The following is a 25,399-nucleotide window of genomic DNA, read 5'->3' on the forward strand; positions in this document are numbered from 1 at the left end:
GTTTTCTATTAAGTATCTCTTTGCATAGAAAATCTCCATACTGTTCATTTTTTCCCCCTAGCAACCCTGCACCTGTCACTTAATTTAAAACTACAATATATATATATATATATATGTATATATATATATATGCAAAAACGACATCATTATCTACTATCAAATGATCATCACTATGCATTTTGCAAATTTTCAAGAACGCAGATATTTTTTCCTTAATAATGATCCTTCAAATCAAAAGACAACAATGGTTGTCTCTATCTTGGGAAGAAATCCCTTTGACTTCCCTGGGGGTAGCCTCCTGCCATTTACCACAACAGCTTTCTATATAAATATCATTTTTTTATTGCTGACCTCCTGGCTGAGATATCAAAGGAAATGATTTAGAGAGTAGAAAACACGAGTTAGGTGTTGCTATTTGATAAATATAAAGAGAGCAGATGAAATTCTTGGTTATAAAAACAAAAATGCTCCTGGTATAACAAACACAATTGTATCATGTCTTTTAAAAGTAAATGTCCCTTACATTTACTCAGCAAGGAGAAAGAGTGTGATCCTCGCATCTCAGTAGTTGTTCCATTCATTCAGAATCCAGCTCCTTGGTTTTCTAATGATATCTTACCTGCTGCTGGGTATAAATAACCATAAAGCTATATAATCCTATGTGCAGGTTTCACCAAATACTGGTGCCTTGACCCAGGGGTTTCTTCTTGGTGTTTTAAATTGAAGGGTCCCTACATAGACTTTATCCTTTAAATGATAAAGATCTGAAATGGTTTTCAGATAGATAGACTTAATTTGTCAGCATTACTTGAGCTTAAGTGCATCAAGAAAAAAATGCTTTCCAATCACATCAAGAGAGAGAAGAGTACAGATGCCTGGGAGATCAATAGAGCGAAATGACCTTTTCCTGAAGCATGCATTTATCCCAATGATGATTCATTAATAGAGTACCACAGTGAGATGAGTTACATTTTCCCAAAATCATTCCTAAGAATGTTAGAGCAGGAAGTGGTCTGGTTTTTTTTATTGCTTGCTTGTTTTTCGGTTGGTTAGTTTTTTAAACACCCATGACTTAGAAATTATGAAATCTTCATCTCTTTGATATATTACCTATAGTTTAGTTTAGCAATTGGTTCTTCTTTCGTCTTCACAATGCATAGCATTTCCTCTTGGTTTCTTAGTCTTTTTCAGAGTAGCTGGGCTTGAATAATCTTTTTTTTTTTTAAGTCATTATATGCCTCCGAATGGAAATGCTCATATAAGTGATGGGATTGACTTTGTTGATTTCCAGTAGTTTCAAAGGAAGGAAAATGATGAATGTGTTTTGTGAAGACCCAGTGGTTTCTCAGAAGAGTATGTCAAATGGCTACTCACGGGTTAATCAGGAGTTTACACATGAAACAAAGAAGATTGCCCCCACTCCCACTCCAAAGAATGCAAACATAAATTTGAGTTAGTAAACTCACTCCTTTTAAGTTGTGATGAGGTAGTGCTGTGGGATGACTTGTGAAATCTCCATCTTAGGCCATACTCTCTCAGAAGCATATCCTCAGACAAGAAGTCACACACAAGTACGTGTGTTTCAGGAGAAATTAATGAGAAAGTAAATATTATATAGCGCTTCTGAGGCTGCAAATGTTTACAGAAGCAAACGACCTCATCTTTCTCTGGAGGACTAGCTGGTGGGTTTGAGCCACAAACCTATGGCAATCCAACATTTACCCAATAGTGTAACCAGGGCTCCTTAGTGAGACAGTAGGAGAAGCAAACTGGATACAGGAAAGACGAAAAGCAAACGGACTAATCAAATGAGATCTCACTCAGCCTGATCCTGCAGGGGCCTCAGGAGTATAAATGATATCTCAGTGCTGTTGTTTTTTTTTTAGCCCCATTTGGAGGATGTGGAAAACTCTTATACCATTCAACAATTGGCTAAAGATGCCCCTAAAATAGGGTTTCCACGATTAGTTAACAAAAGTGCAGTATACTCAAGTAGACTTGAGTTTCATATAAGGAAAACCTCTTTGACAAGGATTCATAAGCAAGTAATTTAATAAGGTAGTCATGCCATGAGAAAGCAATAAGCGAGTGCCCACTGCCACAGAGTCAATTCTGACTCAGAGGGACCCCTATGTAAGGTTTCCAAGAGTGTAAATCTTCACAGGAGCAAACAGCCTCATCTTTGTCCTAAGGCACAACTGGTAAGTTTGAACCACTTGCTTTGTGGTTAGCAATCCAATGCTCACCTAATAGCAATACTTGTTTTTATTTATAGCACAGATATTTCCCATACACAATTTCCAACATGCTTATGCTAAAAATATATTGTTTGCCTTAAATCCAAGTTTAACTGGGAATTCTTTATTTTATTTGGTAATTCTGCTCTGGGTCTTAAGATGGGAATATAAATTGCTAGGCATTTTGAGACCTTTCTCGAGTGCTAAAAAGGAGCTTTGGTTGTGCAATGGTTGAGCGCTTTTCTGCTAACTGGAAGAAAGGCAATCTGTAGACAATTGGACATCCCTTCATAGAAGGGTCACAAGGAAGGGATGAGCCAGCCAGGGTGCAGTATAAAACTGATGAAACATACAACATTCCTCTAGTTCTTTAATGCTTCCTTCCCCAACTATCATGACCCCAGTTCTACCTTACAAATCCAGCTAGACCAGAATATGTACACTGGTACAGATAAGAGCTCTTGATACATGAATCCATGACAGATAAACCCCTCAGGAACAGTAATGGGAATAGTGATACCATGATGGTAGAGGTAGGTGGGGGTAGAAAGGGAAGAAAGGGGGAACCAATTGCAATGATCGACGTATAACCACTACCACCCACCTCGGGGGATGTGCAATAGAAACTTGGTTGAAGGGAGACAGCAGATGGTGTGAGATATGAAAATAATAATAATTTATAATTTACCAAGGGTTCACAAGGCCAGGGGATGGAAGAGAAAAGAGGAGCTGATCTCAAGGGCTCAAGTAGAAAGTAAATGTTTTGAAAATGATGATGGAGACATATGTACAAATGTGCTTCATACAATGGTTGTATGGATTGCTATAAGACCTGTAAGGGCTCCCAATAAAATTATATATATATTATAAAATTATATATATACAAGAATACTGAGTGAGGTACGGTAAGGCAAAAAGCACATATAAGTGCCTCTGAATTCACAAGGGAAAAGAGGAATCAAATTAATCAACCTAAGATTGATTTCTATGAAGCAGAGGTCAAATATACCTCCACCCTCCAACCTTCTTTACCAGTTATGATATCAACTGTCCCTTCCATAGCACTTTCTACATTTGCACTGGATCTGATATGGATTTTTTTTAGGGAAGTTACCAGGTTCCAATTCAGTATAAGAAATTCTCAGGGTACAGTTCATTGGTCAGAATGACCTTTACTCAGCCTCTCTCAGTTCATAAGCTTCTCTGTGGTCCTCAAACTTTCAGTCCCCTGGTTCTATTGTTGCTTCCAATAATTGCTCAAAAAGCACCCCATTCTACCATAAACCTCAACCAAAGGTGCTCAGCTCTAACTCCATGCATCAGTAAGCCTAGTTCTCCCAATGAAGTGCCTGGAAGCACTCCACTCCACAAGTGAACTTCTTGACTGAAGGCACTAAGCTTCACTCACTCTATGGGAACTGCAAAGCGTACCACTCTGTTTTGTGTTCTGGCTCTTAGTTCTGCTGCTGCTGCTGCTTTGCTGCTCCTCTAGTGTCACAGCACAGTCTCCTAGATCTAAGAGGTTCAATACATAGAATCTTGGCGTCCAAAGGATGCAGCCCACACTTCTATCTTATGGTAGTATGATCCTCCCATCCTGCTTCTGAGATAGTTTTATACCCATTGGGATGACAAAATTGACCAATTCCCATGTTAGAGTTTGAAGTATTTACAACTATCACTCACAACTAGCATATAATCCCATTACAATCTTCCCTTACCTTCTCTTACCAACTCCCATTAGGAAAAGAGGAAATACTCTCAATCTTCACGGTCCCACTTAGTTGTTTGGTGAGTTACAAAGACTATGACTAGAAGAGCCATATCAAGTAAATCACAGCACCACAGCCACTAAATTGTCCCCTAGAAAAACATAAGGAAAAAGTGAAACTTTGGATGAAAAGATTAATTCTGTTCAGTGAAATTGGATGAAGGATAATGTTGTGCCTCTCAGCAGCATTTGAATCATGTCAGTGGAGAATGTGGCAAACATGTTATCATGGGATTTTGTTCTCACAATGAACTAGTTTCTCCCCACTCTCACTTGCCTCCACCACACACCAGCTTTATTCAATTATTTTTAATTGCTCTATAGGAGGCCTAAGACTGATGTTTACTGTCCCCTGCAGCATCACAAGCTGCTTTGACTGGCTCTGAATCAAAAGCAGAGACCACCACCAGTCAAGCCAGCACTTAGTACTACTGATCACTCTGTCTATGAAATGCGATATTGTCCACATCTTCAGTACTAAAAACTCTATTCTTTTCTCATATCCATTCTTGAAGAAAACTAAGTTTATTAAATCCATTCTATTATGAGATGATTAAATCCTTTTTTAATCAGAACCCCTCTCTCTCCATTTAATGTGGCCTTTCTGGTACCTTCATTACTAAAACACATCATTCTTTCATCATATTCATTCTTTGGGCATACTGAGTTTATTAACCTCATTCTATCATTAAATAATTATATCTTTTCTTCATCAGATATAGAATGCTTTTCCTGTCCTGAGTGACATTTTCATTTTGTATAAGATGCCAATTTAGCAATATCTTCTTACCCATAATTTGGATATAAGAAGTGATAGTTGTTCTCTCTCTAAGTCAGGACCACACCCTTAAAGTAGTCAACACTGGTTTATTTCATATATTAGATAACATATTCTACAGTTAGTTACTAATGTGTTTAGTAAACTCCTTACCAGATGTAAAAATATTTGCATGCATAGCACCATATCTCTGAAAGTCCATCAGCTTTATTCCATACTACTAGCTGCAACAGTCTGTCTCAAAAGAATAAAGATGGGCAGAAGAACCTTCAGAAAGAAAATTGCTTTTGCTACTTCCCTGTGCCTTTGCTTCCTTTGGTTGCTGCTACTCATTCTTCATTGTTCCTCAGCTGCTTAGTAGCAGCAAGAGGTGGGCAAAATTAAGCCACAAGCTGTCTCAAATGCTAGCAGCCTAAAGCACTTCACAAAGCCATGGCATTCTGAGAAGACTAAATCTTACTTCCATGAAGCAGTGGAAGCATGAATTTACAAGAATACTTAATTTACTTGGCCTTCCACATATTAGGAACTCTGGTAGTGCTGTGGGTTAGATATCAGGCTGTCAACTGAAAAACTGGCTCTTCAAACCCACCAGGTGCTCTTGGGTAGAAAGATGAGGCTGACGGCTCCTGTAGTCCCAGGAACCCTATAATGGATTATTATGAATAGAAATTTACCTTATGGCAGTGGATTGCAGTGAGATGACCACAGTGATGGGAGATACACCAGGTCTGGAGTTGCCTAGAAATTCCTGAGCAGAAAACTTGTACTTATACATCAAGATCACCCCTTTGGAACCTCATCCTTTGGCCATCTTATGTTGCTGTTATCTGCCATGCACTCAGTTCTGACTCATAGCAACACTGTACAAAACAAAATGAAACACCGTCTGATTATGCATCATCACACCCTTTCCTATGTTTGAGTCCATTGTTGCAACCACTCTGCTAATTCATCTCATTAAATGTCTTCTTCTTTTTTCTGACCCTCCAATTTATCAAGCATAATATCATTCTCCTGGAACTGGTCATATACACCTATCTTGATTTAGTGTTCCTCAAAAGGAAATCCTGAAATGAAGACTCAATAGCAACACATGTATTTAAAAGTCAATTATATTGAGAAATACAGATGGGGGACTGAGAAATAAACCAAAGAAGGGAAAGAAGCACATAGGGTGTATTGTTAATCCTGTTACTATGATGTACAATCACAACTCAATATCACTGAGTAACACTAGAAAGTAATGTAAAGCATCTCTCAGAGTTACCCAAGCAAGCGATGTGGAATAAAGAGTTATTTCCACACCAACATGGCTATAATTGTTTTAGGGCTGCTCCTGGGTTACTAAATTTAACATTTCCAGATTACTCTGTATATTAGAACACCGTGCTCCTGTGATCAGAAAAAGGCTGCATGAAGAATTGCTTTTCCAGGAAGCAGGATTCTGCAGGAAGAAAATCACCATTCTGACTTGTAGAAACCCTGTAAGTTAGAGTAGAACTGCTGTATAGGATTTCCAAGGTGGTAAATCGTTAGGGAAGTAGATTGGCTCTCACGAAGTGGATGGTGGTTTAAACCAACCACTTTTCGGTTAGCAGCCAAACACTTAACCCCCTCTGCAGAGGTTAGTACTAAAAGAAAATAAACAACACCCCTCCCAAGTTTCCTTCACTCAAAATTACAAATGGGGAACTTGTCAGACCATGACTTATTCAGTCCCCAACTTAGTTTACTTCTGCATGTGACTTTCCTCTTTAAAATATAAATAAAAGGAACAATTTGGCTGCTCAGTAATTCTGGCAGGCAAATCCCTTAAACTACATGTACTTGAACTATAACCAGCTTCTTGATTTTACTAATTCTTGTGGACTAATTGGTATAAATCTCTGAAGCCTATTTCGTGCTGTTTTGTTTGGTTCTCTAGTGATTTCCCTGAATTCACTGCCTTAGCATGTTCTATTTCTATGGATTAAATGTAACACGTTTCCATCCCTATTACTCAGTATTCATTATGTAATATCTTATGTTTTAAGGGGTCTCCAGTGGCCCAATGGTTAAGCACTGGGCTGCTTACAGAAAGACTTATAGTTAGAACCCACCAACAGCTCCATGGGATAAAAGGCCCGGTGACCTGTTCTCGTGGTGATTACAATCTTGGAAACTCGATGGGGAAGTTCTACTCTGTCATATAGGTTTATCTTGATTGTGAACTGAGTTGATGGTATCTAACTAGATAGAATACATTTTTACATAAGTAATTGCAGCGTATAGATATATGGCGAGCTCACACCTCCATTTTACTTATACAAAGACATTTAATGCACATTGATTCCAACATTGTTGACCTAGTTTCACATTACCTATTGTATCGATTTCAACTCATGGCAACCCCATATGTTACAGACATAGGATTTTCTTGGATGTAATCTTTACAGAAGGAGATTTCCAGGCCTTTCTGAGGGAAGCATGCCAAACCATGTGGAAGCTGCGCTGGGGCCCATAACTGAACACAGGGAACCTTGTGGGACTGTGCGCCCACACGTGGTGAACTGATGCCAGAGAGAGCAAGGCAAGACCCAAGCAATTGCAGGAGCAGGGTAAAAGGAGAGAAGGGCTGCAGTCCCCCCACCAGGGTATTTCAAACCTCTGGCTGGGAGGCGTGGCTGAAGGTATCAGTTGATCCCATTAGCTGAATTAAGCCCACCTGGGCTTAGTTTGGGCCACCCAGGTGTAACACTCACCTGGCTGGGGGCCTGAATTGGAACATGACCAGTTAAGGTCTTCATGGGTGGCTATTGCTCGTCTGATTCCCTTCCCAACCTTTTGTAGGGGCCTGTGCAAGCATGAGAGGAACACCCCTGTCCCTGTCTTGCTACCTACCACCACCAGATTACAGAGTCAAACATTTTTCTTCATCCAGTCAGGTTCTAGTCCACTCAGTCTTCGCCATTCCAAGCGAGGCCAATGGGTACCATAGCAAGCTAGGGAGTTTCCACAGGACTCCTCCCACTCCATACCACTGGTCCCTTTACAGATCCACAGGCTCAGGTTCTGCACAACTTTTTAAACTTTAGATCAACCAACCCACTCTTATCTCTCCACTAGTCCCCGTGAACTACAGGTCCACAGGTGTCAGTGGCCAGATTTAACCTGTCTTCCCAAAGTTGCATTTTCCCCATTTCCACCCGACAAGTGAATGCAGGTAGCCACTAGTGAGCATTTCAGGCTTCTCACAGTCATAGAGGAGAGAGTAGGTCTCTGGGGGGCACAGACTTTTCCAGCTTAGGTGCATTGATAATCAATTTGCTTGCTCAAGATTAAAAAAGCCTAAGCCATCTTTCTTTTTTCCTTCAGTCTCCCGGCAGGTCTACTTACAGGCTGTTTCCAATGCAAATGTCCTCACACTGATGGCACTGGATAGGGCTAAACTTTGCCAAGCCTCACCCCTTGGTGGTAAACAAAAAACATTTCCTCCAGGCAACTCTTAATACCCATTTTACTGTATCCAATTTTAAAATGCTGAAGGCAGGCAGACCTACAAGCACTCTCTAATAATAATTTCCAATATTCATTTTAAATCACATTATGTCAAGAGCAGTGTGTAAAAGAACTCAATATAATTTCAGTACAGCCAGATCCTAAATACAGTTATTTTACAAACACTCAAATTCAATACTTTCTTATCTAGACTGTCCCATTCAGGTGCATATGATCTTGGACTGCTGCCAAAGGGGAAGATTCCAGCAGGCCTGGCCTTCGATCAGTCCTTTTGACCAAGCAGCATCGCTTTTGCCTCAGAAAAGTCCAAAAGGCGTTTTCCCTCCTTGAACTTCAACCCAACATCCATCACCTTCCTTTACTCCATTTCAGGGTGGACTTCTATGAATCAAAAGTTTCCTTTCCCAATGCCCTTTCCAGATAACCAAGAGACCATATCTGACCTCCGCTGGCTACGCAAAGCAGAAGGAAAATTCAACTTTACCTGAATGCCATGAGGCAAAGGCCAGACAAGCTTACAGTCTCCATATTAATTATTTGTTTCTCTAACACCCCACTCACTCGTACCCAATTGTGTTAGGCTAGGTTGTCTAAAGAAACAAAAATACAGTGGCAACCATATTATGTATAAGAAAGAGCGTTATATCAAGAAGTAATTTCATATCAAGAAGGCATCCCAGCCAAGTCCTACACAAGTCCACAAGTCTGATGCTACCTGGAGTCTTCTTCAGATTCAAGTAACTGCAGGCCAATGACTCTGAGAGGTGAAGCAAGAAGCAGGGGGATCATGAGACAGTGGGTTCAAAGTCATGTGGGTCCAATGTTGGTAGAAACATGGCAGGATGCCAAAAGCTCTCAGGGTTGCGTCTGAAGTGGGCCTGCCTCTGGAGGCAGATACAAAGTCCCAGCAAGGATGAAGGTGAATGGAAAGAGAGCGAGGGGAGGGCTCCCCAGTGTCTCTCATTTTAAAAAAGACCATACCTCCCAGGACTCATCCTAAGTCTGTCACCTGAGTGACAGGTTTTCCTTAAAAAGGAAAGAGCAAGTTAAAATAAAATCTATCTAGCACAGTTACCAAAGATAATTAATTAGCCTTCCACAGAATTCAAGAAGCTCCATGGAAATGAGCACTAAGCAGCTTTTAAGGGATGAGGCATACTTGACAAGGTGACAAAAGGTCAAGAGCATTCTAGACAGAGAGGGAACTTTCTAGACAGAGGCAATAAACAGTGTAAAGGAAAAGAGGCATAAAGCACCCTGGTGTGTGTGGAAGAAAAGCAGAAGTGTGATGCCCAAGATATTATATGGAAAGTAGATTGGGCTAGGACAGTGGTTCTCGACCTTTCTAATGCGGCAGCTTTAGGAAGTTCCTCACGTGTGGTGACCCCCCAACCATAAAATTGTTTTTGTTGCTACTTCATAAATGTAACTTTGCTACTGTTATGGATCGGGCAACCCTTGTGAAAGGGTTGTTCAACCCCCAAAGGGGTCACGACCCACAGGTTGAGAACCCCTGGGCTGGGATATGTGTTGTTTTAGATACCTTGGTAAGTTTTTATTCTGATAAGCAGGGTAACATCCAGGTAAAATAATATTTCACCAAATCAAAACATTTTCACCTGTTCCATTTAGTTACTGAAAGCTAAGTTTTGCTAAACACTTGTTTTGTTTTATGTTTATAGGGGAAGACGGAGCCCTGGTGGAATAGTGAGCTAAGCAGTGCTACAAACCCATGAGTAGTCTATGGGATAAATATAAGGCAATCTGCACCAATAAAGATTGGTAGCCTCTGAAACCCTAAGGAGAAATTCTGCTGTGCGGTGCAGTGTTGCTATGAGTCAGAATTCACTCAGCAACAGTGAGTGGGTAATAGAAGAAGACAGCTGGCCTTCTCCTTGCCCTTGATTTCTAGTTGACCCAAGGTTTTTCATGGTTCTGCTCTTCTCTAATTTGCCTGCAGTCATTGTTTACAAAGAATGCATTAGATCAGTATTTTTTGTATTACTAAAAGACCAAATATTATCACACTGAGAGTACTACCTATTTTTAACATTTCTTCCCTCCCCCATGCTGTCTTCCAGATTTTAGAGTCTTTTTACGGAAAAAAAAATCTTTTAAGGAAACCTTTAAAAATCACTTAAAAAGCCAGCTTTTATTTTATTAAATCCAATTATAAAGGTTCTTTTAAAATTTGATAAAGATAATATTTATTCAACAAAATTTCATTGAGCACCTACCACCTAGGGTGAATTATCATTATTTGTGATGTAGTAGGTTGCGGAATGCCTGCTAGTCACAAGGCCAGGAGTTCAAACACACTAGGCACTTCATGGGGAAAAGATAAAGCTTTTTGCTCCCATAACGATTTATGGCCTTAGAAACCCACAGGGGCAATTCTACAGTTTCCTATAGGGTCACTGGTGTGTTAGAATCGACTAGATAGCAGTGAGTTATAATCAAAGAAGCTGCCACTGAATTAACAAATACGGAATCATGGCTTCTAGGTAAAACATAAGTGGTTTTGTAAACCTCTGGTCACAATGGTGTTATCAATTATTCAATACAAAACCATGTTTTATGTGTATTTATTTTGAAAGAAAATTTATTTACTATATATATTGTTTCATTAACATTGAATTCAAGGGTGATAGCAGTCTAGCACATATCTAAACAAAGATAATCTAAACACACATTTTGTCCATAAGGTACAAAGAACCCTTCTTTTATTTATGAATACTATACAGCACTTCACTGCTTTGGTTGGGGACCACTTTAAGCAGCGAGATTGCCAAGAAAAAGCAAGAAAGTGTGGTCACATGACACTAAATAGACTCAAAAAGAACACGTTACAATATCAGAACTGAAACAAGAGCACGGGTAATATGTAAACTGGGGAATTCAAAATTTTTGCTACACTGAATATACCTGCAAATGACCATAAATGTGCCATGCATACTAAATTTGGGGTCAAGAATAAATTTTGCCAACTGGACGAATTCATAAAGACAGAATCCATGAATAATGAGGATGAACACTATTGTTGTAATCTCTCTAAAAAGGAAATGAAAGATCTGTGTAATTAAGTCACAGGAAACAGCAACTTCATAGGAATTAGTAGTTAGAGCAGTTGCCTGGGGAATCTGAGCTTCTTATGGTTCTGCTTTCTTAAGTCAGAAATTGAGAACCCTGATGAGAGTTCACCTAAATATAACACACATTCCTACCAAATACTTGAAGTTCATTCCTTTGGAACGTGTGGGCTTCTCCAAACAGTTTTGCTTTTAAGTTGAGACATCGGTATTTGTATATGTGTGTGGGTGCACATGTGGGTACATGCACATATTTGTAACACAGTGATCAACAAACTTTTCCTGTAAAGGTTGAGATCATAATCAAGCTCAGTGCCACCGAGTAGATTCCCAGTCATAGCTATCCTATGGGACCAAGCAGAACTGCTTTTGGGGTTTTGAGGCTGTAAATCTTTAGGGGAGCAGAAGGGTTCATCTTTCTCCTGCAGAGTTATTGGTAGGTTAAAACTGCTGAACTTGAGCTTAGCAGCCCAACACAGCCCACTTTGCCACCAATTCTCCCTAAAGGACAGATAATGGATATTTTCAAATTTATGGGCCCTGTGTTCTCTGTCTCAACTACTTAACACATATTGTCACTTAAATGTGGATGTCATGTCATTTTCACATGTTACAAAATATTATTACTATTTTCGTCTTTTCCCACCATTTCAAAAACTTAAAGACCACTTTTAACTCATTAAACATACCAAAACCAAAACCAAACAAAAAAGGTGGACTTAATTTGCTCTTTGGGCCTTTGTTTGTTGAGCCCTGCTATAATACATTTACTCATTATTACAGAAAGTATCTTTTCATTTAACCCAGTCTGAGCCTCGAGGGCCAGGCCAGCTCTTATTGTGAGCACTGTGCTGAATTAAGAAAACCGTGGAACAAGGGGCGTAGACAGTGCAGATGGGGAAGATGTCTCCGATCAATGAAATTCAACTTCTCCGAGTTTAGCTCACCGATTTTCAAGTTTGGCTGCATATTGGAAAAACCTGAGAAACTTTACAAATTTCTGATGCCTAGGTCTCACCCCCAGAGATTCTGATGTGATTGTTCAATTGTGCTGCCTAGACATGGGGATTTTTTAACGCTCCAGAGGTGGTTCTGATATGCAACCCCAGTTGACAGCCACGCATCTCTTGTAAGTCTGTTGGCAAAGATATAGCACTTTGAGAACTTGAGCTACATGATGTTTCTTTTCTTCACCTTGTCATCTTTAATATTTCTTTCTAATTTAGCAGGCTTGCCTCACTTTCTATCTCAACTATCTCTTGCTCATCTACCCTACACATTCATTTTAGATCCAAAGTAACTAAAAGGAGTTAATGAAACACAAAAACTTCAGAAAGAATATCATGTGTTATCTGGGAGTCATCATCCCAGTGAGTTTTAGTGTTTTAATTTTCAAATCAGCATAAAAGGCATAAAAGCTGTCTTCAGTTGCACTGCCTCATGGGAGTACTCATTGAATCACACAATCATAGGCTCAGCATTGTCAGCCCACTCAGGGAAGGTTGGGTTATTGGAAATTCATTTCTAATTGTAACTCCTGGGAGACATATAAATCAGGAAGGCAATTAACTAAATTGTCATCTTTGTCCCTGATTCAGAAGTGGTTATAACTGAGAAGCCATTATCAAAGTTATTTTTTTAATTTTTATTTTTTTGGTGTGATTGTCCAGCATGAGATAACAAGAGATAAAAAATTTGAAGCTCTTAAAAGTAGATTTCATAACCTATGGTAAGGTACTTCTTTGTGAACATGGCACAACACCAGGCAGTGTTTCGTTCTGTTGCACTCTGAGTTGGAACCAACTTTATGGCAACAAACAAAACTGATAAGGTATGAGAAATTCTTTGATACATTAGGTAATTTATCTTTTGAGTATCCCAAAATATCTCAAAGCTCACCTGACCCTTATATAAATTGATAACTTCTTGAAGGAGGAGCAGCAAAAAAGTAGGACTTTGGAAGGTAGGGATCAAGTACATCTCCCACTCTTCAATTTCCCCACCATCCTGACACCAGTCGTTTTCCCTACACACAACACTCTTTCTCTATTGGTGTTGATAATTCACTGCGAAATCTCACAGAACTCACAGGTTATATTTACAGATATGGGTTTTATTAGGATAAAAGGATACAACTCAGGAGCCAAATGATACAACTTGAGATCAGTATGAGGAAGAGGTACACAGGCAAGGTCCAAAAGAGTCCTCCACGTGGAGCATGTCCTTTTCCCCAAGGATAGCATGTCCTTTCCTTCATCAACCAGGGTAGCTCTCAGGCAGACAGCAATGAATACAGAAGAAGTTCCTTGAGCCCCTGTGTTCCAGGGTTTTATCAGCCAATCCATGCATTTTTTATTAGTTATTCTGTTAGGCTACTTTGCCAGTCTGATGCCCAAAACATACTCAAGGGTTGTCAACTCACCTTAACCTTACTTATGAAATCCCCTAAGGTTAGTTTTCCAAAAACCAAAGGTAAAGCCCAAAGAAGATAAATATTGCAACAAAGGGTCATAATTCTATACTTTGGACTCCATTGTAATGAGATACATGTGTTACTTTCTTGCTAGTATCCCATTTGTCAAATGCTTCTTTCAATGTTTTTGCACTGATTTATAACACTCATTTCAATAGCAACAGCATGACATATGAATCAAAATTAGTTCTTTATTGACCTTTAACCTCCTATTATATCAATTTAGACTTCAAGAAGCTTTTATCCTCTTCCTATATTGCTTCCTGTTGCCTCCACTTGGCAAAGATTCATGGCCTTTAAGGCATAAAATATTTAAAAGAGCTGGCACCCAAATGTTAATAATAATCTGCCTCATTGGACTAAGGTTTTCTTTAGTTTAATCCAACGGAAGCAACCAACTGAGAGGAAAACTTTCCTCAGAAGCATTCAGTAAATGCCAGGAACAAATATGAAAGTAGATGTCATTTTTGTGTGTGATAATGCTGCCGGCAGCAATAATTTCAGCAGATGACTTGCAACACAGGAATTTTTGACTTTTAATACAGAGTATTAAAAGTATGAATCCATTTCTGCAAGGGCTTCTATATAAGGAGGACTTTTGGAGTCAGTAGGGCTCGTCCGTAGTGGGACTTTCCTTAACACTGCCTGAGCCTGGGAGGATCTTCAGCACAACCACAGGAAGCGTCTTTGGATATCAAAAGCTCTTGCCTCAAGATTCATTCATAGCCTTTCTTTTTTGAGGAGGTTAAACCTCAACTAGTAGCAAGAGAAATGTTTGTAGTAATATTGTTTTGCAAGTAGAGAACCTATGGTCACAACACAGCTCTACTAGATAGACCTTTAAGGCCCTTGCCAGTAGGACCTATGGAGGCTTGAGCTGAACAGGAACACTTAGAAAGGTCTGAAGATGGTTAACTAGCAAATTTTAGACATGTAGGAACTGTAGTGAGAAAACTCAGAAAAATCACCAAAAAACAGTCATCAAATTGTATCACATCTATTTAATGACAAAACTCTATTGTCTGATCATCAAAAATCCAAAGACACAGACACAGGCTCCTGAATAGGATCCATAGTAATGTAATGTATTCCGCATGCTTTCTCTAGAAATGGAAAGCCAGGGGCTCATTCAGTGGAGTACAAAAGGATGCTGGCCAGATGTTTTCCATGGTTCTCATAAGCAAATTAAAAAACAAAAGAACTTCCAGTTCTACCCTTTCAATGACCTTCGTGCAGGAAATGATGAGGAAGTAGTCTGAGAAGCTAGAATGGACACAGGCCTGGGTGGGCTCCATACTGTCTGACAACTTGGTGTATGAGACTGTATGGATGAAGTAGTTACTTAACCTTTCCAAGGCTCAGTTTTTTTCATCTTCAAGGTAAGGATTGTCATACATTTTTATGAGGCCATTAAAACTTCAAAACTCCAAATGTATTGCCATCAATGACATATGAATCTAAATTCATATGTGCAATCTGATTCATAGTGATCCTACAAGGTTGTTGGGTATGGAAATTGATACTCAGTAAATGGTATCTGCTATTTAATGATTGTTGAGTGATGGTGGTGACTGGTAGTGTCAATCAGGTCAGATTCAATTTCGGTGACTTCTCTGAATCCTAGCCTTTAAAAACCTATCTGATGCAGTTGACAGTTCCTGAAGCGAGCGTCTCCTCATTCTTCTGTCAGATGTGTCTTCTGGTAATGACATGTGCACATTTAGATATTCTTTTTAACATCATTCCTTCACTTACTCTTTTAGCCTCTGCCTTCATTGGCCCTAGAATATGTCCTAATCACTATTAATGATCTATCATAAATGCACTAATTCTTATAACATTAAAATACTAATGGATAGAAACACATAGGGGCTTATACTTTCCTACGTGGCCTAATTTGAACCCATTGAGGGCAATAAATAAAAAAAAATGAATACTTCTCTTAGTGTAATTTCACAAAACAAATATTCACTTCTGATGCTCCGTTTAATAAGAAAAATAAAGCGGTCTCCAAGGCAGGACCTACTTTTTCATCAATCATCACTGAATGGAATTGAATCACTTTCAGCAAACATAAAAATGTTTCAGAGTCTTGCGACAAATGTTTACATGTTTTATATCATTTTTGACTCCCTAAGCAATCCATTTATTAAATGTGTATCATGGGTTAGACACTAAAAGAATACAGAGAAATAAAATATAATTTATAATCATCAATGAAGTGTGTACTGAGATGCTCCTTTGCACCAAACCATTACAAAGGTGGTAGAGATGTCATGGTAAATGTGACATGGCCTCTATCCCGTAGAAGCTGGGAGCTCCAAGGCTAACACAAATGGATTGCTTGGGGCATCATAAATGATATCATGAAGTCAAGTGCCAAATAGTCTGGCAGGGACCATAACTCAGTAGGAACTGACTAGAGATGGACAAGGCCCGCACTTGATGGGAAGGACTGATTCAGAAAGCTGCCATTTATCTGGGCCTGAAAGGATAGGGCAGACTTGAATAGATAAAGACTAGCAAAAAGGCCAGAGAAACTGATCAAGAAGCTTAGTGGGATTACAGGGATCTACATATAACTTCCTCTCTCGGGGATGAACAACAGAAAAGTGGGTGAAGGGAGACATCGGACAGGGCAAGATATGACAAAATAATAATTTATAAATTATCAAGGGCTCATGAGGGAGTGGGGAGGGAAGGAGGAAAAATGAGGAGCTGATGCCAAGGGCTTAAGTGGAGAGGAAATGTTTTGAGAATGATGAGGGCAGCGAATGTACAAATGTGCTTTAACAATTGATGTATGGATGGATTTTGATAATAGTTGTATGAGCCCCTAATAAAATGATTAAAAAAATAGTAAGAAACTTAGATCAGCTGAGAGAATACTGCATAGCAATGGGAAATAAAGTTGTAAAGGTAGATTGAAGCTCAATTACAAAGACACGGGTATCAGGCAAAAGGGTTTGAGTGATCTCCTGAAAGTCTCTGGAGAGGAAGGAAACATGATAACTTCTGAGCGGTCTCAGTGTGACTCTTTTATACTTCATGAAGTGCCTATGTTGTCATTGTTTTCCTTCTCAGTTTTCGCTTGCCTTCTCTGTTTTCATATCAAAGTCAAAATATGTTTTCTCCTTTAGGGGGAGCACCGGTTCATCAGATATCAATGACCAAGAAGTTGGTTCTGGGCCCTCAAAAGGTCGCTGGAGCAATCATAGGACTCCAATCACTCAAAGGCCACCAGCCCCAAGCACACAGAGTGTGATTTCAGGCATCAATAGAGTAAGTGCTCTAACATGAAAAGTTTCCCAGTATCTGGGACTCAATCACTCCACAGGGCAGGATTAGGATTGAACTGTCCATGTCTCAGAATATGCTGTTTATGCTAGTTAATGGTAGAAGGGTGTTTTTTTATTACTGAACCTCCTGCTTCTTTAGCTCCTTGTAGGAAGCTCAAAGCCAAAAGGAATGGACAGGGGCAGGCTCAAAGATGGTATTTGTATTGTCAAAATTTAAATGGCCACATGATTTAAGTAAATATAAAAACGTTTAGGTATGTATGGATTGTGATAAGAGTTGTACGAGCCCCCAATAAAATAATAAAAAAGGTACACAAGAGATATATAAACAAGGGGGTAAAGAAAGAACTCTTAGTTTAGAAGTTTTTTATTTTTAGTGACTATTTTACTTTCACAAATATTCACAAGTTAACGGTATTACATTTTTCTAAACTACCACATATACTCAAGTATAAGCCTAGATTTTCAGCACTTTTTTAATGCAGTTTCTGTGGTAAAATTAGGTGCCTCGGTTGATATTCGGGTCGGCTTCTACTCGAGTATATACAGTTTAAATAGGGAAAAGAAGAACCTTGACATCTTTATAGTTTTATTTTCCATATAGTTATTAAAATATGAAGTACATGGTGAAGACAAGTGACATATACTACAAACACATAATAAATTACATTTTATATTGATTTTCTTTTTAAGGGACACTTTTATGGGAGAGGAATCCTGGTGGTTCAATGATTTAAGCAATGGACTTTTAATCAAAAGATTGGCAGTTCAAATCTACCAGCCATCCCAAAGGCAAAAGAGGGGTCCATTTGCTTTCATAAAGATTTACAGAGTTGGAAACCACAAGGAGCAGTTCTGTTCTATCCTACCAGTGCCACTATGAGGTGGAATCTATTTGATGGCTTTGAGTTTGGTTTTTAAGGAAGAAGATGGAATAAGTATTTTGTGAAAATATTACCTTTTATTAAACACACCCACTTTTCATTCATTAGATTCCAAAGACCAGCTCTTTATGCAAAAATCAGCATTGTAAGGAAACAGAGGATGACCAGATATGATCACAAAATGGAGGATAGCTATATCATTACATGACTTGCAAATTACATCAAGACATAACCGCCAAACTACTAAGAATCATGACTCTTGTACCTCGGCATTCATTAGTGACAGACATATGTCATTGTGTTAGTCTGGGTCCATTAGAGAAACAAATCCACAGAAACTCATGTATGAGAGGGTTTTACGTAAAGGTTAAGTGCACATCAAGAAAACATCCCAACCCAGTGCTCCCCAAGCCCACAAGTCCAACATTAACCCATATGTCCGATACCAATCCACAAAGTCCTCCTCCACCTCACATAACACACACTATGATGCTGACTGCAGAAGGAAAGCCAAATCAGTGAATGTGTAATCATCTCAGTGCTGACAGGGGTCTCTACATGGCTGCTCCAGCACCCAGGGCTGTATCGGGGTAGATCCATGTGGCTTCTCCTCGGGGATGTCTTGCAGGAAGTGAGCCTTGCCAGCTGAAGCAGGGAACTGGCTATGGCAGCTACACCCTGGTCCGACCATTACAAAGCAAGAGACCCAAGAACTAGAAAGGCAAGGCTCACTGCGCCATTTATCTCTCCACCCTTCAATTAACCCCATATGTGCTTATTGGCCAGGTGGGCACAATAAACTTTAACGAACTCAGTCATTAATCTTTAAAATAGTTGGATAGTAGGGGTTTGTTTGTTTTTACGACAAGGAGGCTTAACAAAGTTTGCAGAAAAATTCTAGTATCTTCTCTTTCCATCTTTCCATGAACTTTTGAAAACAATTTTTACTGTGAATTAAGAGGTTTACAGAGTAAGTCGATCATCAATTTTACTTACAACAATTCATCAAATTACCCATTGTCTTACCCTGTCTCCATCATTTTCTCCCCATCGCCCTCTTGTTGGATATTGTTTTCCCCTTCACCCAAATATCACCTGTCTGCCCTCCAGCCTGTGGTGTCCCTTTCCCTCCCACCCCTATTAATCTTAAAAGCCTCTTTCTTATAGTGTGAAAACTTTTCTTGATTTTTAAATCTCAGATGTATTATGTCATTGGGGGTCACCCTCTTGAATTTTTGTTATATATTTTTCAGTGTATGAACCCCAGGATTGATGAAGGTACAGGGACAGCAAGTAGAATAAGGGTTTCCGGGTGGTCGTGGTGGAGGGTACAGTGGTGCTGGGGGTGGTGGGTGGGTGAGTAACAGGGGAACCATGTCAAGGAGTCCAGAAAGAAAAAGCATGCTTGGAACCTGATTGTGGTAGCAATTGTACAATACTGCTTGATGTAATTGAACTATGGAATGATATGATATATGTATTAATTCCAAATTTTAAAAAATAACAATTGTCTCATGCAATATTTGTCCTTTTGTGTTTGAGTAATTTCAGGTTCATCTATGCCATGAGGTATTTCACAGGTTCATTGTTATTCTTTAATATTGCATAGCATTCCATTGTGCGTGTCTATACCAAAGTTTATTATTTGCCACAAACTTTTTGAAGCTCTCCTGTATTGTCATAAATCCAAAATGTTGGTTAACAAGGTAGCCAATAACTAAATAAAAGGTGTAGTCTCTTGGAAAATATGTTTTAGGTTTGGGTTAGTGAGCTACACAGTGTACTGATAACCTCAAGATCAACAGTTGGAAGCCACCATCCAATCCTTGGGAAAAAAATGAGGCTTTCTATTTCCACAAAGGGTTAAAGTATCAAAAACCCATAGGGGAAATTCTACCCTGAACTATAAGTGTCCATAGGAATCAGAATAACACAATGGGAATGAGTTTTTGGTGTTTTGTTTCATTTTTTTAGTAGTGTAGTGGGTTATATATAAGGCAGATAACCACAAGGTCAGCAATTCAAAACCATCAGTGACTCTGTGGGAGAAAGAAGAAAGTGTCTACTCCTGTGAAGATTTACAGTCTCGGAAACCCATGGGGCCAGTTCTACTCCTCCCTAGAGGGTTGCTTGCTCTGTGTAGGAACTGACTCAATCACAATGTGTTTGGTTTGATTTGAGTCTGTTTGAGTGATGTTATTAGTATCAGATGCAAGTGAAATTTTCCTGAAGGTAATTCAACAACGGTTGCCAGCAGTACACTGATGAAAGCTGCCTGAAAACCATGCTATTTTCAGAAGAAGACATGGCACCAGAGATATCATTGCTGACATCAGATGAACCTTGGCTAAAAGCAGATAATACCAGAAAGATGTTTAAATGTGTTTTACTGGCCATGTGAAGGCATTCCTCTATATGGATCATGACAAACTATGGATATCCTTGAAATGAATGACAGTTCCAGAAATTATGTTGTGATTACGTGGAAGCTGTACATGAATCAAGAAGCAGTTGTTCAACCGGAAAAAGAAATACTGCATGGTTTAAAATCAAGAAAGGTTCAGGTACTATCCTTTCTCCATACTTACTTAATTCCTATGCTGAGTAAAGAATCCATGAAGCTAGACTAAAGAAGAGCAGGGCATCAGGCTTGGAGGAAGGCCCAACAGCCTGCGATACTTAATGGACACATCCTTACTCACTGAAAGCTAAGCGTTTTCTGGTTAAGATCAAAGAGCCTAGCCAGAAGTATGGGTTAGGCTCAATAAAATGAAAACAAAACCCCTAACACCTGGACTAATAGAAAACATCACAATAAGCACAGAATAGATCGAAGCTGTCAAAGATTTCCTTTCGCTCAAATCCAAAATCAATGTTCATGGACGCAGCAATCAAGAAAGAAAATGATATTACCTTGGAAGACCTGACGTACGATACTTTTTTAAAATGTTAAAAAGCAAAGATGGTACTTCAAGGACAATAGTACAATCTGTGCAAATCCCTGGTCTTGTTATTGCTTGATATGCATGTGAGAGCTGGACAATGAGTAAGGGATACCAGAGAAAAACTGATTCCTGTGAATTATGGTTTGGGGGAAGCATATGGAAAGTACCATGGACTGCCAGAAGAACAAATAGGGGTGACTTGAAGGAGGTACAGCCAGAATGCTCCGTAGAAGTCAGGATGGCAAGACTTCGTTTCACACACTTTGGACGTCTTCTCAGGAGAGGGCGGTCCCTGGAAAAGAACATTATACTTGGTTACGTAGAAGGTCAGTGCACAAAAGATCTTCAGTGAGATGGATTGACACAGCGCAGCAATGGGCTCAAACACAGCAACAACTGTGAGAATGGCGCAGGAGTAGGTACACGAGAGACCCTCAACAAGTATTGGCTGGACCAACATTCACTGGGTGGCTCCTTTGTGCCAAGAACTGGATATAGAGCAGTGAATGAAACAGATAAAAATCTCTTCCTTCTCGAACTTGTTTTTTTAATATGCTAGAAGGTGATAGATTCTGTGGGAAGAAAATAGTTCAAATTAAAAGTAGTGAGTAACTCCAGGACAAATGTTTATTAGGAGGTTCAGGGCAGGTCTCAAAAAGAATGCAACGTTTCAGCAAAGATTTGAAGGATGTGAAGGGATTAGCCCTGCATGTGTCTGAGGGAAGGGCTTTATCCAGGGAATGCAGCACTGGTTGACAGCAGATGCACACAGGAAGACCGTCCTGCTTACTTATGACTAACCTCCATTATGAGAAGTCAATGTCCTTGCACAGTCACTTTTTAAAATATCTTAATATGTTCTCTCAGGGTACAGCTATTGCTAAATCTCTGAGATTGGAACATGTCTGGTGTATTCAAGAAGAGCAAGGTCTATGTGCCTATTACTAGCACTAGAACTTTACAAAAGGTAGACTACTAGTAAATTATTTCAAGGAGTTAAAGGGCCAGTTAGGGCCTCATAGACTAACCACGGTATGGATTTCTGCTTTTACTCTGAATGACAAAGGTATGGCATTATCGCAGTATTTTGAGCGGCAGAGTGCCATGATTTACCCTCTGTTGAAGCAGAGTCTGGAAACTGTGCTGAAAAGCAGAAGTAGGAGTACAAGGTTGGAGCCCAGAAGACCAGTTAAGATGCCATGCCCATACTCAAGGACATGCGATAATGGGACTTTGAAACAGGGACATAGTCGTAGAAGTGCAACAATCAGTTTAAGTATATATTTTGAAGGAGGAATCAAAAGGCGTTCAAACAGCCCAAATAATCATAATACATTTCATTAAACACAGTCTAAATTGTACTTACTGCTTAGATAAAATGCCCATTTAAAACTTCATGAATATGTATGGTAAATTAAACAGACAGATTTTGCTCAATAACAAGAAAAGCACATAGGTTGTTGATGCTGCTTCTTCTTGGTAACCTAACAAGGAATGGTATACAAAATACTTAGCAGCTGGTATGGCAGAAGCACTGAGCAATCTGAAGAGAAACTAGCATAGGGCTGATGAAGCATCCTGCCAAGCTGTGCATTAACTCATATTGTGGGGAGAGGTAGGGTTATGGAAGAGAGGAAATATAGGGGAGGGGGGGACCGGACGTCATGCTGTTTGCTGACTGAGACATATTTTTTAATTTTTTTATGCTTATGCAGCTGTCAATCTAATAATAACTAAGTTAGTTGAGTTCTTGAAATAGGTATTATCTTCTCTAGTACTAGTTGAGAGATTGTTAGGGGAGAAAAACATGTTCTAATACCCTCGAACTGAGAAGCCTCTCTATGCTATTTCTTTATTAAACGCCACCTAGATTTTTCCCAACAGAAGCTTACTGCAATTGAGCATACGTCCCATAAAACAACAAAACCCAACAATGATTGCCACTGAGTCTATTCTGACACAAATTGATGCTATAGGGCAGAGTTGAATTGACCAGTATGGTTTCCAAATCTGTACTTTTTACAGAAGAAAATTGCCACATCTTTCTTCCACAAACCAGCTGGTGGGATTGAATGCAAGCCTTTCAGTTAGCAGCCAAGTGCTTACCCAGAGCTCCTGAGTATGCGTAGGCAGTTTCTATGCTGATTTACCTCAACTTTGCATCCCATTTCTCCAATGAACGGGAGAGAAAGAATAAGGAAATCCTTTTCTTGTTAAGTAGTCATAAGATGGCACAACAGTGAACGTGCACTCTTTCACAGCAAAGGGAAGATGGGTAAAGAGTTAGATGATGGTTGAGGTAACAACTTTGCAATATTTCCCCTTTCTCATATTCAAAATGCTTCGGTGTTCCTTTCTGCTTCTAGCATGTGTGTTTAAATGAAAAGGTAAGTTTTCAAAATGAAAAACACATGAAACACAAAAGTATCTAGCCTGTCCTCTGTTATGATGTAATGTGCTCATTTTACGTGTGGTATTTTGAGCTTGCAAGGTACATATTGCATTTGAATATTTGTACAATATAGACTGACCCATTAGTGGCCGATCTTAATGATACTTCCAGGACTTTTGTTGGAAAATTTGCTATTTACATAACTGCCACTAAGGAACTTAGTCTGCCTTCAATGGAGGATTCCATGTTGTGAGCAACGTACTGAAGAGAAAGTGTTGAAGACATATCTAAATGGATTTATCCATTTGACCTCTGTTACAGTCTTTTGATGTGTTAGTCTGGGTACATTAGAGAAACAAATCCCCAGAAACTCATATGTATAAGAGAGAGTTTTATATAAAGGTTAAGTGCACATCAAGAAAACATCCCAACCCAGTGCTCCCCATGCCCACAAGTTCAACATTAACCCATTAACCCATATATCCAACACCAATCCACAAAGTCCTCGTCCATCTCACAAAGCACACGTAATGATGCCGACTGCAGGAGGAAAGCCAAATCAGTGAATGTGTAAGAATCTCAGCGCTGGCAGGGGTCTCCACACGGCTGCTCTAGGACCCAGGGCTGCATCGGGGTAGGTCCATGTGGCTTCTCCTCAGGGATGTCTTGCAGGAAATGAGCCTTGCCAGCTGAAGCAGGGAACTGCTAAGGCAGCTGCACCCCAGTCTGACCCTCAGAAAACAAGAGACCCCAGAACTCAAAAGGCAAGGCTCACCGAGCCATTTATCTCTCCACCCTTCAATTAACCCCATATGTGTTTGTCAGCCAGGTTGGCACAATAAAGTTTAATTATCTCATTTGATAAACATTGATAATCTATGTCAATTAGGGGAATCGATTGCTATAGAAGTCCTGTTTTTACACGTATTATGTTTTGAAGAATATTGAAAGACTAGAAATAGTATGTATTGAAGTTGAGTTGATCAGCCTGTTAGACAAGTGAAAACCTCATCTCTTTGGAGTAAGGTAATTAAATTCCCCTGTCTCACATGAGGGTTGATATAGGACCACAAAGAGGAAATTCCTTACTCTATGATGTTGTAAGGCTCTGGGATTATCTGCATATGAAAAAGTTTTAAAGGCTTTTTATGCTTACTTATTATTGTAATCATTCTATCATTTGCATAAATATTGAATCTCAACCCAGTTTTGATAGTAATTTTGACAATTATGGAACCTGATGAGGTTCCATCAATTTAAAATCAGCTGCCCCTAAAGTAATACACACACATATGCTTATGCAGAAGTATATTTACATGGCAGTATTTGAAGCCCATATGATGTTTTCTCATTTTGACTTTGTGAACAGGAGCATAATTTTAATAATCCCATGGATTTGGATGCCATTGAGAGTACCTCTGAAGACTTCACAAAGCGCCATCACAGAAATCCGTCGGGCACACCTTCCATAGCAGTATCAGGGGCCTCCCTCTCCTCAGGTGAGAGAGAAATACACAACATATTCCCCTGTTGTTAAAAAAAAAATACTAAATCAGGTAGAATTGACTAGCATCCATTTGATACTTAGAAAATAATCATCCTTTCTTTGGCCCACAGTGGTGGGCCTATTTCTGGAAAATTGCTTGAAGATAGACGCAAGTGATGCCTTAGGCATAATTGCTAAGGTGCAGAACTGTACATGTAAAAACATGGATTGTTAATGTTTTTGCTATGTATATCGTAAATGACAACAACAACAAGATAAATCAATTTTTTCCTGGGGGAAAAAAAGAGAAGTAAAGGAAATACATTTGGCCCTAGAATGCATTTAATAACAGATAGACACTTCCATTGAGTCCAAGGAAATGGCAGACCAAGTGATACAATAGTCAGAAGGTCCTGATATCAAGACCGATAAACTATTCTAAGGACGAAATGAGGAGTTATTTGTAAGGTATTGATAATAATTCCTTTCATTTGATACCCTAACATACCTCCCTCCCTCACTGCCATGGAGTTGATGCCGACTC

At 39.4% G+C, this 25,399-nt stretch overlaps 1 protein-coding gene across 1 annotated transcript in view; it reads left to right on the forward strand.

The window, feature by feature from the left end:
* SYTL5 (synaptotagmin like 5) overlaps positions 1-25,399 on the forward strand; it is a 288,953-nt gene that overhangs the window by 233,767 nt on the left and 29,787 nt on the right. Inside the window, exons 7-8 of the mRNA XM_045289410.1 lie at positions 16,990-17,131; positions 24,739-24,868. Of these exons, the coding sequence (XP_045145345.1) occupies positions 16,990-17,131; positions 24,739-24,868 (272 nt within the window). The remainder of the gene's footprint in view (positions 1-16,989; positions 17,132-24,738; positions 24,869-25,399) is intronic.

The sequence above is a fragment of the Echinops telfairi genome, unplaced genomic scaffold (assembly GCF_000313985.2).
Source record: "Echinops telfairi isolate 266 unplaced genomic scaffold, ASM31398v2 ScPeMD7_26;HRSCAF=91, whole genome shotgun sequence".
In the NCBI taxonomy this organism is placed as follows: Eukaryota; Metazoa; Chordata; class Mammalia; order Afrosoricida; family Tenrecidae; genus Echinops; species Echinops telfairi.